The 17,545-nt window shown below is 30.9% G+C and overlaps 2 protein-coding genes across 6 annotated transcripts; one reads left to right on the plus strand and one right to left on the minus strand.

Moving 5' to 3' along the window:
- The first annotated feature begins 1,272 nt into the window (after nucleotides 1-1,272).
- Nucleotides 1,273-2,835, plus strand: LOC114176836 (transcription factor MYBS1-like). The gene is made up of 2 exons (XM_028062017.2): nucleotides 1,273-1,870; nucleotides 1,996-2,835. The coding sequence occupies exons 1-2, from the start codon at nucleotides 1,446-1,448 to the stop codon at nucleotides 2,504-2,506; spliced, it is 936 nt and encodes a 311-aa protein (XP_027917818.1). The 5' UTR covers nucleotides 1,273-1,445; the 3' UTR covers nucleotides 2,507-2,835.
- Nucleotides 2,836-5,267: 2,432 nt separating this feature from the next.
- On the minus strand, nucleotides 5,268-13,507 carry HDA15 (histone deacetylase 15). Of its 5 annotated transcripts, XM_028064269.2 has the most exons (19): nucleotides 13,411-13,507; nucleotides 13,215-13,231; nucleotides 12,839-13,004; nucleotides 12,535-12,732; nucleotides 12,248-12,359; nucleotides 11,133-11,209; nucleotides 9,803-9,878; nucleotides 9,656-9,720; nucleotides 9,153-9,208; nucleotides 8,594-8,717; nucleotides 8,366-8,491; nucleotides 8,194-8,244; nucleotides 7,962-8,030; nucleotides 7,297-7,405; nucleotides 6,723-6,802; nucleotides 6,389-6,471; nucleotides 6,266-6,311; nucleotides 5,870-6,041; nucleotides 5,268-5,614 (listed from the first exon to the last, which is right to left on the minus strand). In XM_028064269.2, the coding sequence occupies exons 3-19, from the start codon at nucleotides 12,977-12,979 to the stop codon at nucleotides 5,502-5,504; spliced, it is 1,698 nt and encodes a 565-aa protein (XP_027920070.1). In that variant the 5' UTR covers nucleotides 12,980-13,004; nucleotides 13,215-13,231; nucleotides 13,411-13,507; the 3' UTR covers nucleotides 5,268-5,501. The 5 variants fall into 5 exon arrangements, with proteins under 5 accessions (XP_027920070.1, XP_027920069.1, XP_027920072.1 ...); XM_028064268.2 differs by having other exon boundaries at nucleotides 13,215-13,419; XM_028064271.2 differs by lacking the exon at nucleotides 13,411-13,507 and having other exon boundaries at nucleotides 12,839-12,997; nucleotides 13,215-13,394.
- Nucleotides 13,508-17,545: the final 4,038 nt, after the last annotated feature.

Below are 17,545 nucleotides of genomic sequence, written 5' to 3' on the forward strand. Positions count from 1 at the left end.
TTACAAACTAAAATCTCTGATTTTTATTTTTTTTCCTATGGGCATAAATTCCTCAAATTTGATGTATAAAATTGCAAGATAATCAATTGATAGAACGGCAACTTGAATCAAACACATAGAAGATGAAGGTGGATCTTTTAAAATTTAAAAATTAAAAATCCCCGTTATGGAAAAGTGGGGGTAAGGGGAGAATAGTGTTGTAGAAGTTTGGGTTGATATGGTGCAACTTGACGTTGTACAGTACTATTCCCAGCTGCAACTTGAAACTCTACATAATATATTTTGATGTGAAAAGTGATCACTTTTATAAAATGAGTGCGTGGATGTGGATAGTATTGTTCTAGTTTTCATAATTTGAATGAATGAGTGAATGAATAGGTTCCTCTTTGAGAAAAGGGAAACTAAACAAATGTGGTTCATATTATCCCAGAGCAGACGTTGAAAATTCGCCACGTCTCTTCTTTTCTCTCTTTCAATAAGACAAATACTATAATTCTGCTGCGTGTACTAGCATGTGTCATGTATTTGTGAACCTTCCATTAGGGCACCATGATATCTATCACATTTGATTTCAATTTCATAAAAAAAAAAAAAAAAACCTTTTTGATGGAGAATTTTAGGTTGAAACGTATGCTTCTGTCTCCTATAATTGTTTTACTATGTTCAGTGGTATCAGATAAACCAAACAAAATCACTTTTAATTTAATTCAAAACGGTAATTAAATAGGAAGAAGTGCAAGAAAATTTTAGACGTGTTGAAAAATCACAAGCTATACTTAAATGATTGAATAACAAGGGAAAAAGAAGAAGCCATACCTTAATGAACTTGTCTTTATGCCCAGATGTCTATTCATTGGCATGGTCGAGATTCCATTTTATTATGGTTGTATTGCGAAAAATTCTATTGGACCTACTATATACTCATTCAGAAAAATATGTACTTACACATCCAAAAATTTACACCATTTTTTTGCTATTTTGTTCATAGAAAATTAAAAATCATTCAACATTCTTTTTTAGCAGAGGTTTTTCTTTTTTCTTTTTTCTGTCTATGCACCCCTAAACAAAAACATATAAAAAATAATTGTAATATTTACTCATACTGATTAACGTTTTGTGGTGAGTGTAACTGTGAGGGAGAGTTTTTCTGCAGTAATATGCAAACAGGAAAAAAAATATATATGTGTGAATGAAGATGACAAATAACACATCCCTTCAATTACAGAGTGTGGTCCTCTTGAAATGGATTGTTTGATACCACTTTACTTGTTATCCTACACACATTATGATTCTTCTCCTTATCCTACGCACCCCTTCTGCTACTTTGTTCAATAGAGACAAAATCCACACACCAAAAAAATGACTTACACACCCATCTACTACCACTTCCACCATTCTCATCCTCCAAAGCTGAACCATAATTGCAAATCCAACCAAGAGCCACCATGTCATCAAGTGGAACCCTTTGGAGCTATGAGGAAGAAAAGGCATTTGAGAATGCCATAGCTATGCATTGGATTGAAGAAGCCTCAAAAGAGCAATGGGAGAAAATTGCTTCAGCAGTTCCCACCAAAAGCATGGAAGAAGTGAAGCAGCATTACCAGGTTCTAGTGGAAGATGTAAGTGCAATAGAAGCAGGTCACATACCCTTCCCCAACTATGCTTCTGAGGAAACCACCTCTTCAAATAAGGACTTCCATGCCTCTTCCAAGGCCACAAATTCAGATAAAAGATCAAATTGTAACTTTGGAACTGGTTTTTCTGGTTTAGGCCATGACTCCACCACTCACAGTAGTGGTAAAGGAGCCTTGTCAAGGTCATCAGAACAAGAAAGGAGAAAAGGAATTCCATGGACTGAGGAGGAACACAGGTACTTTCCAAATACATTTATTTTGCTTGATATAATATGCTTCATACATACTCACTCATATCAATTCTATCTGATTCAATTCAAGCATAATTAACTCCACAAAGTTAAGAGGTGTTGTTTTTCAGGTTATTTTTGCTTGGTCTAGACAAGTTTGGAAAAGGAGATTGGAGAAGCATTTCAAGAAACTTTGTGATATCTAGGACTCCCACACAAGTGGCAAGCCATGCACAGAAGTACTTCATAAGGTTGAATTCCATGAATAGGGACAGAAGAAGATCTAGTATCCATGACATAACTAGTGTGAACAATGGAGATGTGGCTAGTAATCAAGCACCAATTACAGGGCAACATAGTAGCACAGTTTCTTCAAGTACAATGGGTGTAGGACAATCACTGAAACACAGAGTGCAGGGTCATATACCACCTGGTTTAGGCATGTATGGAACACCAGTTGGACACCCTGTTGCTGCTCCTCCAGGGCACATGGCCTCTGCAGTTGGCACTCCTGTCATGCTTCCACCTGGACCCCACCCTCATGCTCATGCTCATGCTCATCCTCATCCTCATCCTCATCCTCATCCACCTTATGTTCTTCCTCTTGCTTACCCTATGGCACCTCCTACAATGCATCAATGATTCAATGACAACCCTTTTTCTTTTCTTACTTGTAGTTAGTTTCTTTTTCTCTTTTTAGTATCTGTATGTGGAAAGTCATAAATATGGTGTGTCAAATTCTGCTCCAGTTTAAGCAAAAGGAAAAATGGTTCAATCAATCCAATGCTGTTACTTACTGCTACTTAGTTTATATCTCAGTATAGAGTTAGCTGTTGTTCTTGCCACTGAAACTGTGAGGTGGTGGATGTAATGCTCAGAATTTTGCCTTGTGGTGTATATGGTGATAGAAGTGGATTTATATATAATACCAAGGCAAAGACTTGAAGTAAATCAACTTCTCTTTGTTATTATTTAGTTTGTCTTTGCTTCACCATTGTTCACTGAGCTGCAAATGCTTTTATACAGATTTCTGTGACCTTGAAATACTTGTTTCTGGCCATTTTTCATATCATTCAAGTTTTTGGGTGACTTTTACTTGAAAGAAAGGGAACAGGAGAAGGTAGAGACGCAGGAAAATAAATGAGAATGGAACAGTAACAGGGAATTTTGTTTTGGAAAATGTTAGAAATATTGAGGTAAAAATAACAAAATTAAACATATATATAAAAAAAAAATACTCATAAACTCATCATATTATGATAAAATACTCGAACTTTTTTAGATTTTAGATTAAGTGGTGTGAATATATATAATTTCTTCGGATAAACCTTTCCTCTGAAAACAAAAATCAGAAAAGAGCAAAGTGTGATTGTTGTGATAGGAATATGCAGTTTACTAACACAGTCCGAAAGTAATTAAAAAAAATTGTATGACTTAACTATATATCATCTCACTTTCACTTTTAAACTAACTACTAACAAAATTCATAAATTTACCCCTCACAACATAGAAATGACATATTCAATCTAACTAAATTCGTTATTTAATTAAGTGTTAATAAACTAGATTTATTTTAGTTTGGGTTTTTATTTTTAGTGTTACTAATAATTTATTTTGTATCTTTGCAATATATTAAAAATATTTTCCTTAAATAGATTATATTTGAAGCGCCGTAAATTTTTTGTAAAATAAGCTAATTTTTAACCTGTTTAAGTTAAAAGTTTGCTATACCAATATAATTATTTGATAAAGTAATTTGTTCTATTAACTTATAACATTTTTTTATGAAATGGTTACTTAGATTGCATTTGAGCTTTTAAGTTATTAAGTTTATATTTTTTTACAAACTCACCACCATTTTATTAAAATTCATTCTATTATGGACCCCTTATACATTTTTTTTTCGCTCTCATCAAGCATCGTTTCTTTGCACAAAATTCATCGAAATTACAACGTAAACCATTCATACTATCTATTTTTATTTACAAAAAATAGTAAAAGTGTTAAAAATTTTAAAACTACCCTAATTTGAAGACTATTTTTATAGAAAAATAAAATATAATTAGTGATATTTATTTAAAGATATATAGAAACCAAAAATTAAATTTTTGAACAACGATTAAATACATCATTTCATATCATCTTCTCCTCATCAATTCGTTTAATGAAATCTTTATTTATCATATCTTCTTTTTTTTCTTATTTAACTGCAAACATTATAAGAACTGTGATAGTTGTTATTTATTATTGATCATGGTATAAAAGACAATCTTATTAAAACTAGAGACATTTCAAATATGGTTAGACTAACTAATTTAGTGAAAGTTTTCTTCGTAGATAAGACTTAAAAAGCTCTTGTTTGTTATGATTTTTTTTAGGATGAGGATTACGATAGTTCTGACTTTATCAGAAAATTGATTTGAGATTTTCATGTATGTTCAAATTGATTTGATTTGCTTTTTCTTGTCTTTAAACAACTCTTCCACTTCTAATAAAACCATGCAATCTATCACTTATTCCAAGTGAATTCCTTGTGTATAATAACTAAATATAAGAAAAATCTTTGACAACAGTTCTAATATCACAAACAAACAGAATTAGCAAATTTGAAGAAAAAAACATCTTTGACAGGATAAAACTGAATAAAAGTAAATAATAAGTGAGTTGATCTTCTTCAAAAGCATTTAAATTCATAATAACTGAAGCATAAGGTATCCTAATTTTATAGGTGAGAGGGAGGAATTAATGGCTTTATGTTTACTGCAATGTCTACGTCTATGTTTGGTATCACTTCCATTCCATCTCCATCTTCTTGCTCAATGCAAATTAGACAAAGAAGCCTGAACTGGAACCCTAAATTATTTCGGACAAGATCCACATATACAGCTTAATAAAGTTCACTTCATCTAATGCCTGTCAAACAATATAGACAGCAATTTGTTTGCTTCCATTGTCATCTGTTCAGAAACAGTATCAACTCCACAACGATCCAATGCAATATACCACCTAAGATTAGGCCACAACTACCGGAACCTAGTGTTGCAAGAGATGAATTGAACCAAACCCAAAATTTCAATCAGACCATTTTCAAGCCAAAACCCAGTTGAAACGTTCAATAATGAAACGTTCAAAGTGAAGGTTATGCTTCTCATGACTATATAAGATCTGTTTACTGATATGGCTATATTAATAACCAAAAAAATAAGGCCTCAAGACTGAAGCCTTAAGCCAAGTTAAAAGAAATCATGTTTTCAACTCTGCTTCTATTAATGCCGCCAAAACATAGGACGAAATCATGGCAAATAGCAAATACAAAAGTTTGAAGATTTAAAACAGAACAGGAAAATAAAGGATAAGACCACACATATTTCAGTTTTTATCGTTTTTTAGTTGGAGCAAAAAGTGTTAATTTCTCATTTTTCCCATTTGGTAACTATCAAAATTCAATGTTCAAATAAGGAGCTGGGAAATTTCATCCTCTACACTTGTCCTCCCCCTCTTTTTTCTCCGATTCATCTCACCCTTCGGCACTTTGCACGATCAAAGAAAAATCATGTCATTGAAGATAGAATATACAAAACATGCTGATAACTACTACGTATTTCCTGTGCTTACAAAATTCATCAGCTCAACGCAATCACTTTGATTTTTTATGAAGATGGCCGTTCATAAAATAGAACAATGAACTTCTTCGTCCCCACCTCCACCACATTGGAATCAGAATTCGGCGTCGTTTCTTAATCTGTTTTCCTACAAAACATTAATAACAATAATAATAATAATAATAATAATAATCACCAATTTAGAATTGATGCTTCTCTAAAAATACTAAATTCTAAACTCTAGCAGAGCACACAGTATGTTAGTAGAGCAGAGAATGAGATAGATACTCCCCCTTCCCCACAAATATATCTCACAATTAGTCCAAAGATGTAAAAAATAAAACAATATCCAAAAGAAATAAGGTTGTAAAATTCAATAAATAAACCAAAGGCAGTTCCTTACTTTTTTTTTCGAAACAGTACATCCTCCACTGAGACTCCAAATTCACAAAAATCGAACCCAAGGAAAGCCAAAATTTCATCTGAATTTTGAGGACTTCCAGAACGGTTAGAAGGCCAGCTTTGGAAGGGAAACTATTTTCCAGTTCACATCCAGGACTCTCACCCAGTAATACCTGTTCCAGTAGAACCCAAGTAACAAATCAAAAATATATCAAGGAGCAAGAAACTCTGATATATCGATCTCACCATGCAAAAGATTGAATACACACATTAGAAATTAAAAATGACCAACCAAATAAATCCTTCATCCTGAAAGGGGCAATAAAATAAATGAAAGACGAGACACAACCCAAACAGGGATATCACTACATATAATGAAAAGGGCAAGAGAATTCACCTTGATTACTGCAGTTGCGGAAGATGATATAGATCGAAGATTATAGCTGCAGTGAAGTGAATGTAAATCAAATAGAAATCAAATAGCGTCTAACACAATAAGTATGAAAGGTGAGTGGCATACCCCCCCTCAAGAATAACAAGCAATTTTCCACCAGAGAGGGTATTCAACATACGCGTCATGTGTGCATAGCCAGAGGGAGTTATCTGCATCATTGATGAAAATTTCATTATATAACTCGTAATATACTGATTTATTATAGTCAAAATTGGAAACTTTAGTTAAAGTATATTGAATGTTTTTAACACTTGAATAAACTGTAAAACAGGTTAAAGTTTTTTATACAGCAATTTTATGTAATTTATTGCACAGTCCAGCAAGTGACTTAATCCAATTAATCAATTCATTAAATTTTAAAAAAGGAAGAACATAAAGAGTGTGTTGGTAAAACTCTTACATCGCAACATCCTAGGGGATCGCCTCTTGCAGCATCAAATCCAGCGGATACTATGATAAAATCTGGATTAAACTCAGAAGCTGAAAAGGAATGCAGTTCATTATTAATGTTTTAGAGATTATTGTACATTTTAAGAGATACAACCCAGAGGATGGGAAGAATAAAATATCATATTCTACAATGCCACTTCTTAAGATGCATGCATGCCACAATCTAATATTATTCTCATTCCTTGGTAATTTTAAAATCCTTGCCAGCTACCAACAACAATCAATCTTCCAAAGCAGCACGCCAGGCAAATTAGATCAATTACCAAAAGCATATTATTGATCACATTAACCAATTGACAAAAAGTTCAAACATTGATATCACGATTACCAAATAGGTTCCAGTGCATTAATTATTATTATGATTATATTACCATTACTGAGATCATAAAAAGGCGTCAACTAATACTTGATTTCATCCACCATTTCACAAGATATTCTAAAAGACACTGTTCTGAAATTATTGATCAATCAATCTCCCAAAAATCAAATTAAATAAATTCCAGTAGTCCACAATATACGCTAACCTATAGGAAGGACAACATGCTGAAATGCAAAATTGTAGTCATTGTCACCAACTCCTCCTCGACTCCATGGAATATTCACACAGTACCCTTCAGCGCCCATACTACCAACCTGAAAAGATGAAAAAGGACTTAAAATCACTTCTCAAAATTCAAATGCATTTAAAATAAGTATTTTAAAGATGTATAGGCATTTTACACCCAAATGGAAATATGCAGCAACCAGCACCACACTAAAAATCACTTGATCAAAGCACACAGCAATAACATCCATATAATTTCAACATTGAGCTTCTAAAGAAAAAGCACATTCACCAGATGATCTTCCAGAATTTTACAACGGAAAACACATTGAACTCAATAAAACCAATTCATATATATATATATATATATATATATATATATATATATATATATATATATATACACACACACACACAATCTGCAGGAGCAGGACAAAGTCAAAATACACAGTCTAGATTCTAATTGTCATTGAGATTACCCAAGTTATATCACTCAATGCAATACTTGTCTTCATCCCTTTTGGTTTACTATTAAAAAAATTTTACCAAATAAATAATAATACTCCCACTACCAGACCAAAAAGCACCTGGCTAAGTTGGCCAGCAGCATCAGTTTAATTTGAAAATTTGTCTGCAGTCAAGTACCTCTTCAGCAGCTCCAGTACCAGGATAAAATTGTCCACCCTCGTGTCTATGCAATGATATATACAAGACCTACAGGTAAGAAAAAACTAGTTAGCACCAGTAAAATCATGAAAAAAGTTATTGGCTTAGTTCCTTTAAAAGATCCAAAAAAAGAGCAGGAGTAGCACATAGCTAAATTTCATCCACACAAGAGGTGGAAAAAGAAAACAGCATTTAATATCAAACAGCTCACTGATTTGTTCTGTTCAAATATTTCTTGGGTCCCGTTTCCATGATGAACATCCTGTAATAAATTAATAATCATGAAGCTCAATCAACTCTTAATTTAACAACAATTAGACCCCATTCAAAACACTTTTGGACAAAAACAAATAATTTCACAAAGGCATGAGTGGCAACATTACCCAATCTAAAATTAGCACTTTCCTAGCCCCTGCAGCTTGAGCAGCCAATGCTGCCACAGCAGCATTATTGTGAAGGCAGAACCCCATTGCCTGTCTTACACCAGCATGATGACCAGGAGGCCTAACCTGATTTGTAGAAGAACAAAGTTACACTTAATAATTAACGTATACCAACCTTCAATTGCAACTAATGACGATAGTTATCAGGGGCAACTCAATGATTCCCACCAAAGCGAATCCATTTTTTGCACGTCCGGAAACAATTGCAGATGCCAGATCAGCACATAACCCAGCAGCCAACCTAGCAGCAAGTGCTGAATGCTGATTGGCATATGTGTCTGGAGTGAAATAACTGTAATCACATAGAGACATTAATCAAAATGAATCCTGTCAACATAGTTCAAAAAGCATTAAGCATATTTACACTGAAGAATTGACTGAATCATAAATTATTTATTATCCAATTAGAAGATCAGGGTCCAAGGATTGCTACACGATAGTGGAGACTTCTGCCCAGGGATAAAATCACCAAAGAGGAGTACAGGTTGTATTAAAAGAGAGAAATGATAACAAAGTCTTTTAACATACAATTATTCACTGAAATTTTCTAGAGACCACAATGATGTGGGTCCTACTTATTTAATGAGTCTCACTCACGATTTTATAGTTGACAATAAATTTTAACCAAGAGTATAGGGAGTATTAGCACTCTAAAATGACACCGACATCAAAACATAAAATAAAGAAACAAAATATGCATTAGAGATAAACAGAGAGATTAATGCACCTAGACAGTGATTCAGTTGTAACTTCCACAGACTCAATATGCTCCAAAGAATGAACCTTCAATTCCAATATCGAAAATGATAAGATTGGTTAAGGATGCAAGAGTTACTTCTTAGACAAACTGATAAAGGAAAGGGGGGAGGGGGAAAGCAAGAAATTAAAAACAAGTTATCCTATTAGTATAATCAGAGAATATAAAAAGGCAACTATTACAACAAGTTATTCTATATTTATTTTTGAATTTGAACTTACTGAAAACTATTATACACGTGTCACGGATGACATATATCATGTATTATATTTGAATACAAAATTTATCCATTAATACACCCTATCAAACAATATTAAGCATATACCATTAAGTTAGGTCTAGAAATTGAACAACATTTGTTTGTAGCCCTAGTGTATCTTACATATTCTTTGTTGAAAAAGGAATGTCATAGGAAATAGACTCATGTATGTGCCCATGCACATACTCATTAAAGTTACATAGAAATCAATTACCGCAATAAGTTCTTCTGGTGTGATTTCCCTAGCAGGAATTGCATAGCATTTTCCGGGAAATATGCCTGTTTGATCAACAACACTATCAAATATGAATATAAATAGAAAGGGCATCAGCAGGAGTAAATATTTAGAATAGATAAATACCAGCTCTAGCAAGACTAGCAGCAATGGCTTGAAGACGATCTGGCCTCTCAGGATGTGGAGATGATTTCTTATCAACCTATGATAACCCAAAAACCACCAAACAAAGTATCATCATACAAACAGACATGCATCACTAAGTAAAAAAAAAAAAAAAAAAAGCTGCAATCATTGCATTTACAAGACACACAATAGTGTTGCCAAAATCTAATCCTACTGTGCTGAAACCATTGCAAGCTGTACTGTACTCTGTAGACCATAGATTTTAGTATGACAATTACCATGATAAAGATTTCAGATAATTGTTTAAATATCAGATGTATGAAACCTTCATTCAAGGGTATATAATCAACACTGAGCAACAAAAAATCTTGTCTGATAGGAGTATATTTACCCACATTTTTTTTTCCTCTAGCTTCCCCTACCCTTATCCACTGGAATCAATGTTTTCTATGAACTTGTTTGGACGAACTTCTCCATTAGCTTTTTTTAAGAGTGAAAAATAAGAGGAAAAAATTGAAATTAACATTTTCATAATCATAAGCTAAATTAGCTTATACATAAGCTAATTTGTAGAAACTCTCTCATTTAGTTTATCTAAACTTTTATTTATTTTTTTAACTTGTGCACAAACTAATTTTAGCTTATAGAGAAGTTAATTTCAAGTTTTTTTCTTATTTTTCTCTCCTAGAAGGACTAAGGGAGAACCTCGTCCAGACAAACCCAAAAGGTATAAATATGAGTATAATATACCACTTCAACAGAAATGGAAATAGAGCCATTTTCAAAGCAATTCAAAATGATTAAAACTGAAATGGAAGTGCAATCTTGAAACATGTAAAAGCTTACTAGAAACAGATCATATGTAAATTTAAAAGATTGTAATATGAGAAGCACATTTGAGTATACTGGAAGTTTTTAACTAAATTGGAAAACAGTAGACAGCATTAAAAAGGACACAAATAATACTACACACAATTAAAAATACATATTAACTGGAACTAAGTACTTTTCAAAATATTAAAGTAGATCCTTGGAAAGAAAAGGCCTTACTTCAACATTTATCATCATAAGTTTGCATTGTCACAAATACACTTGTCTATAACACTCCTAGAGTAGGATGAGCACTGAAAATCCTCTATTCCAGTTTGATATTCAGAGAACACAAGACACAGCACTGGTGTTTGTCGAAAATAAAAGAATTTGTATACCTTTTTTTATTGGACAATAAACCAAATTGATACTGTCTTATGAGATAGTAGGTTACAAATAAAGCATAGCATCCATTTTGAAATGAGGTAAAAAAGGAAACAAAATATAAGCGGAACCATACTTCTGCATGCAACAACATTCTCTCATCAAAGCCAATCGCTGTAGAACTGTTTGCCACTGATTTCTGTGAGCCAACATCTACAAAGATATAGATCAAACTTAAATAAGTTTGGAGCTTAATATCACATTAGACAGGGAAAATACGTGCAACCATATAAAAATAATCAAATCACAAGAACCAAAATATGGACTTATAAATTAGCATGGCAGACTACCCCTACCTGCCATTAGGTAAATCTACAGAAACAACTCTTCTAGTTTGAAATATCACCCTTATTTTGAGTTTATAATACTGATACCCAGCCCTGGATAAATTTCTTTTTGCCATAGACACTCCATTCGTACACCAAGCTCCCTAGGATTTTGGGTTTCCTACACACATCTATATTTTTAAAACCTACAAAAAAGATAAAGAATTAAACTAGAAAACTGATTTGCAGATTTTGATAAATTACAATTTTGTTATTCAATAATACTAAAAAAAGGCTATATGACTTTAAATTCAATTAGTGCCTGGTGTTAATTTTACTTTATGCCTTTCAGCATACTTTTCTTCACATTAACTTAAACAGGTAGGGCCAAGTATAGCTAAGGGCGACAATAATACTAAGAAAAGGCTATATGACTTTGAATTCAGTCAGTGACTTATGTTAATTTTATTTTTATGCCTTTCAGCATCCTTTTCTTCACATTACCATAAACAGGTAGGGCCGAGTATAGCTAAGGGCGAAAATATGTTTTTATCCATAGTTTCATCTTATATAAAGGTTTTTTTTAAAATATTGAATTAAGTCAGTATTTTCTAAATTAGATATATTTTTTGTGAGTCTTGTTGATATCACCCAAGGTTCCAATCCTACATCGCCCCTTTCCATTCCACATGCAACAGCTAAATAATTATAAGTAATACAGCAGATGCAGTTTTGAAAGTAATAACAATACAACCTTGGCTATGACAGCTTAAAATGACCAGCCATACAGAAAACCATTAATCGAAATTGAAAGATTCCTTGCCAAACCAACATTATATATAGTACCAAAACAGCATATAGAACAAACAACATTTGGATTCAAGTATAATCATCACAGAATTATTAACCAAGCATGCATATACACCTTTCAGTCCTTTTACATCTCCCTGGACTTCAATCAGATCCTCGTCTTGAGCTAAAGGAGATGCAAAAAACCCATGGCTGAGGATTTTAGACTCCCTGTGCTCCCCACATATCTACAGGAAGAAGATAGCACTAAATTATTCACCAAAAACAGAGTGATCCGTAACATTGATAGGTTGACTAGTTTATAGTTTATCACCAAACCAAACACATTCCTATACATCAGAAAGAAACTCATAACAAAGGGAATGGCATAAAATACAACAGAAAGGTAAATTGTAAACATACATAGCAACAGTCATTGCAATCCAAGTTAATCATAGTACAATTTCTGCAGCACCACTTTTTGATTTCAAAATCAACACACTTGTGTAACTGAAACGGCTCCCAATCACTGTCCTCCTCGTCATCCTCATCAAACACGCCCTCATTTTGATACATATCCTGAAACGTCAAGTCCTTCTGCAGCCTGGCCCTCTTGGCAGGCTAAACAGACGACAGTCAGTCACAGATAAAACACAACATGTTCAGTGTAAAATACACTGTCCTAAGAAGCAACAACAAAAACTTCACAAATACAACAGACACATACAACATGAGGGTCAGCAACTGCATCATTGGCATCAGAAAGCGAGTTGGCGAGTGCAGCAGAAGCTGGAGAAACCTGTTTGTGAAGACCGTTCTCAGCTTCCCCATTTGTTAAACGATTCGTTTCAAGACCTCCGCCACCCATTACAATTTATTCGAAAACCTAGCAGCTACCACATTTCCTTACAGTAAGACAGAGTCACCACCAAAAATTACACAACAACAAAGACAATGGTCCTATAACTTGACAGACAAATTAGTAAAAAAATACTTTTTTTTTCATTTCTTACTAAAATGGGGCTATAAATAGTGGGAAAATTTAACAAGAAAATAAAAACACAAAAAGAAAATAAAAAGATAAGAGAGAGAGAGAGAAGTACCTTTGCTATGGAAGTGACTATGGATTGAAAGTGGGAGAACACAAAAATAGGGGTTTGTGAAAAGGGTAGGATTGACAACGAGATCCAAATGGGTAAAAAGATAAAAAGAAAAAAAAAAAGAATAAGAAGAGAAAAAGAAAAAAAGATGAAACCGAGGGAAGAAGAGCACATAGAAATAGAGGGCGGTAAGTGTTACCAGTAATGGGTTTGGACTTTGGAGAAGAACCTGCGTCTGTCCAAGATTCACTCTTTCTTTGACGATTTGGACAGGGCAAGAATGTAACAACACTGTTATAAATATATTTGTTGTCTCTGTTTATTTATACTACAAAACATGTCACATTAGCTTCTGCTAGTTTGAATTTTTATTATTTTATTGAGTTGAAATTTAATTGTTATAATAATTATTATTATTTAACATTTTATTGTCTATACTACTTTCAAGTTTAATATTTATATGTACATATTTTTATTTATAACCGTATATAAAAGAATTTATTTGTGTGACAGCTGTTTCGATGTGCATAATTTTTAAATAGTTTTACTTTTTTATTAATATATTTATTTTTCTTTTTAAGTTTTTGTCAATATTTTTTTAATTCACTATTATGTTTACATCATTCTTTACCAATTTAATCTTTTATCAATATATTATATTTTATTATTTTGTTTTTTAAGCTTTTGTAAATATTTTTTAACTTAATTAATTATATAAATATGTGATATTTTTTATCTATACTTATATATAAATAGAAATATATTTTTATACAAATTCGGATTTACTCTTTATAATATAATTGTTAACTTATTTTGTTAAATATATCCATTATTTTGAAATTTTCTTAATAAATCTACCACAAGTTTCATTTTGTTTTTCTTGTTATATTTGTAACATTGATGTATTTCTTAAAACTACTGCGGAACTCTTTCTTCTTTTCTCAATTCATCTAAATATTATTCATTACTTTAAGTATTGAGATTTTATTATGTTTGGTGATTTATGAGAATTTGATTGGTTTATATCAATCAAAAAATAGTGCTTGTATTTAAATTTATTTGTTAATAATTTTGTATGGCTCCTGAAATTTGAATCGTTGTCCCTAATAATTTCAATAATTATTCATATAATCTTACGTATAACGGATATTTCTCTCCTTGTTTACACAATTCATATTATGAGTTTATTTTCTTAATATAATGGTTACACCGTAAGGAAATTTTAAAGAGATCATCTTCTTCTTTTTTGTCACAATTAGGTCTCTATTTCGAAAATTTTGTATTGTAATTATATCTTCACCAGGTAGTTTTTTTAATATTTTTAACTTTTTTTTATTTTCTTTGTTTACAATTTAAAAGAATTTCACGTGTTAAACTGTCATTGTATCACGTGACAGAGACAGTATGATGTGGCAGTCGCAGTGCCACATGTCACTATTAAATGTGACAATTCTCAATTTAATATATGTATTTTGTTATTTTGTCTCAATTTCGTACCAATTTTTTAAAAACTAAAGTAATTTCATCTCTACTCAGATTGAGACAAAATTTAACCTTTATATAAATGTCACTGTGATCTTTTTAACAAGATTAAGTTTTTAGTTTACATTGAATTTTATTTAAATATTGCTTCAAATATTTATATATCAACAATTAATAGACAAATGTTAGAGTTGCTGTAAAAATAAAAACTTTATAAATTGAATTGTAAAATTTTAAATAAATATTTATTTTAAATTGTTTTGAAATTTTATATTTGAATTTGTAAAGTTGTTATTTTTAAAAACATTTATCTATAAACTATAGATATATAAATATTTAAAATAAAATGTAAACAAAGTTCAATGCAAAATATACATTTAAATAAACTTAATTTTGTTAAAAATATCAATTAAATAAAAATATCATTGTAAAATGTATATAAAAATTAATTTTGGCATAGGGATGAAATTGATTTAGTTTTAAAAAATTGTAACAAAATTGAGATAAAATAACAAATACAAATACTACATTAATATTTTTCACATCCAATAATTACATGTGGCACTGATATTGTCACATCACACTGTCATTGTCACGTTGTACAATGTCAATTTGGCACGTGACAAATTTTTTCAATTACAAAAATATATATAAATTAAAAAATAAAAAAAAAAAACAATCACGTACTAACACGTGACATTTAGATAACTATGTTAGTGTACTATTAACATAAATGACCTAATTGCAACTAATTTTTCAAAATAAAAATCTAATTGAGACAAAAAGATGAAGGAAATCAACTTGAAATTTCCGTTAAAAAAATGAGGACTAATGAAACGATTTATCCTATAATCATTGTTAAGTAACCTTTTAAGAGTAACGTTATTTTGAAAACTTTTTAATAAAATTGCCACAAGTTTCATTTGTTTTTCTCTAATTTTTTGGTATTTGTAACATTAAGGTACTTATTACTGCTACTTCCGATTTTCTTTTCTTTTTTAAAATTTTCGAGACATTTCCCACTACTATGAATATTGGAATCTTCATCATGTTTGATTGGTTTACATAAAGAAAAAATGAATGCTTATATCTAATTTTATGGATTCATAATTTTGTGTAGCTCCCAAAATTTGAAAAGTTCCCTTGATAATTTCATTAATTATTCATTCTTGTTAAACATTTTTAGCATATGTTCTCAACACATCTCATCTCACTAGGAAGGAATCACATAAGATGAATAGTCAAAACTTAAAAGACAATTAAAAAAAAGAAGAGAAAAGCATTAGAGTTTATTATACTTTAAAATTCAAATTAAAAGTTGTCACTTAAAATTATTTAACTTGTATTTCATAATACTACTCTAACTCACACATTTTTTCACCTTTATAAGTTAATCACTTCTACTAAATTAAAACTTTTAACGGTTAGGATCGAGCGCTTACCACTAGGCCAAAAATTATACCCATTAGTCAGGGCGCAACTCCTTTTACTTAGCTCATTAGTCAATGTGCAACTTTTTTTACTTAAGACTGTAACATTCCTCAAACGCCATGATTCAATTAGACTCAGTCCACTTGGATTCACAGGACAATTGATGTCACATGCAACAATCTCCTCCTCAATCATTGTCCTACTAGGAATCTCACTTGAATTGTGACTTGACCCACTAACATTTGTCATCGGACAATTGTACAATCCACGACATTAACTCATATTTAAATAGGTACAAAACTATTTACAAAAGATATCCAAGTACAATTTACATGTAATGGCATGTGTTCATAATTTTGTAACTCTGAACTTTTCTTTTCATAATAACTTCATTGAGTATTCACTATTTTAAACATTTTTAGCTTTTTTTTTCATATTTCATTTTTATGTCTTCGTAATTTTATACTTCCAATATTTTTTTAATATTTTAATTAGTTTTTCATTATCTTTAAATATTGTTAGCATCTCTTTTCTATATTTAATTTGGCAATTCGATCTTAATTCACACATTTTTTCACCTTTATATTAAAACTTTTAACTTATATTCAAATCGTAACATCTCATCTTAGCATATTACAACAAATAAAACAGGACACTTCATCATGATATTCAAAACAGGTAATTCAACGTGTATAAAATATATTAATATATTAATATAGTCTTATAAAAGAAAAAAAATATAGGACTATAAAAGTATATCATATATACACTCGAACTAAACCAACAAACTCTATAAAAAAATTGACCAAAACTAAAATTCTTTAACATTTCACTACTTTGACTGATAGTTCATTATCTTCTAATGTGCTTTCATCCAATAGGTGATTATCACAAACAAATAAATAAATAACTACACAAAAAACACAAAAGGGTAAATTAGTGTACAAAATAGTTGTCCTATACCATTAAAGCATATTAACCATTAATAAGCATGATTAACCAACTTCACATATTTTGAGGAAAATAGATACCTAAAGAATAATTAAACATTAGTATAATTAGTAATTAATTTTATATATAACTCCATATGTTGATCGGAAGATATTCAGACACATAATTTTTAAATATATTTTTAAATATTCATAACTATCATCAATTTTATAACATGGAAAATTCATCATCATTTGATTATTATGAAAACAAAGGATATCCTGTATTCTTTCAACAACACAATATTTTGATTAAGTTAGTTTAATATGTTGGTTAAATTAAAATAATATAAGTTAAAATTCAAAATAGTTAAATATATTTTTGATATTTAAATTTTAACTAAAATTGAGATTCGTTTCAATTTCAAATGTGTATTCATTTAAAAATAATTAAATATAATTTTCTTAATACAACTTTTTTATATTTTTTTA

This window comes from Vigna unguiculata, chromosome 3, assembly GCF_037176805.1.
Source record: "Vigna unguiculata cultivar grain cowpea cultivar isolate G323 ecotype 2 chromosome 3, ASM3717680v1, whole genome shotgun sequence".
In the NCBI taxonomy this organism is placed as follows: Eukaryota; Viridiplantae; Streptophyta; class Magnoliopsida; order Fabales; family Fabaceae; genus Vigna; species Vigna unguiculata.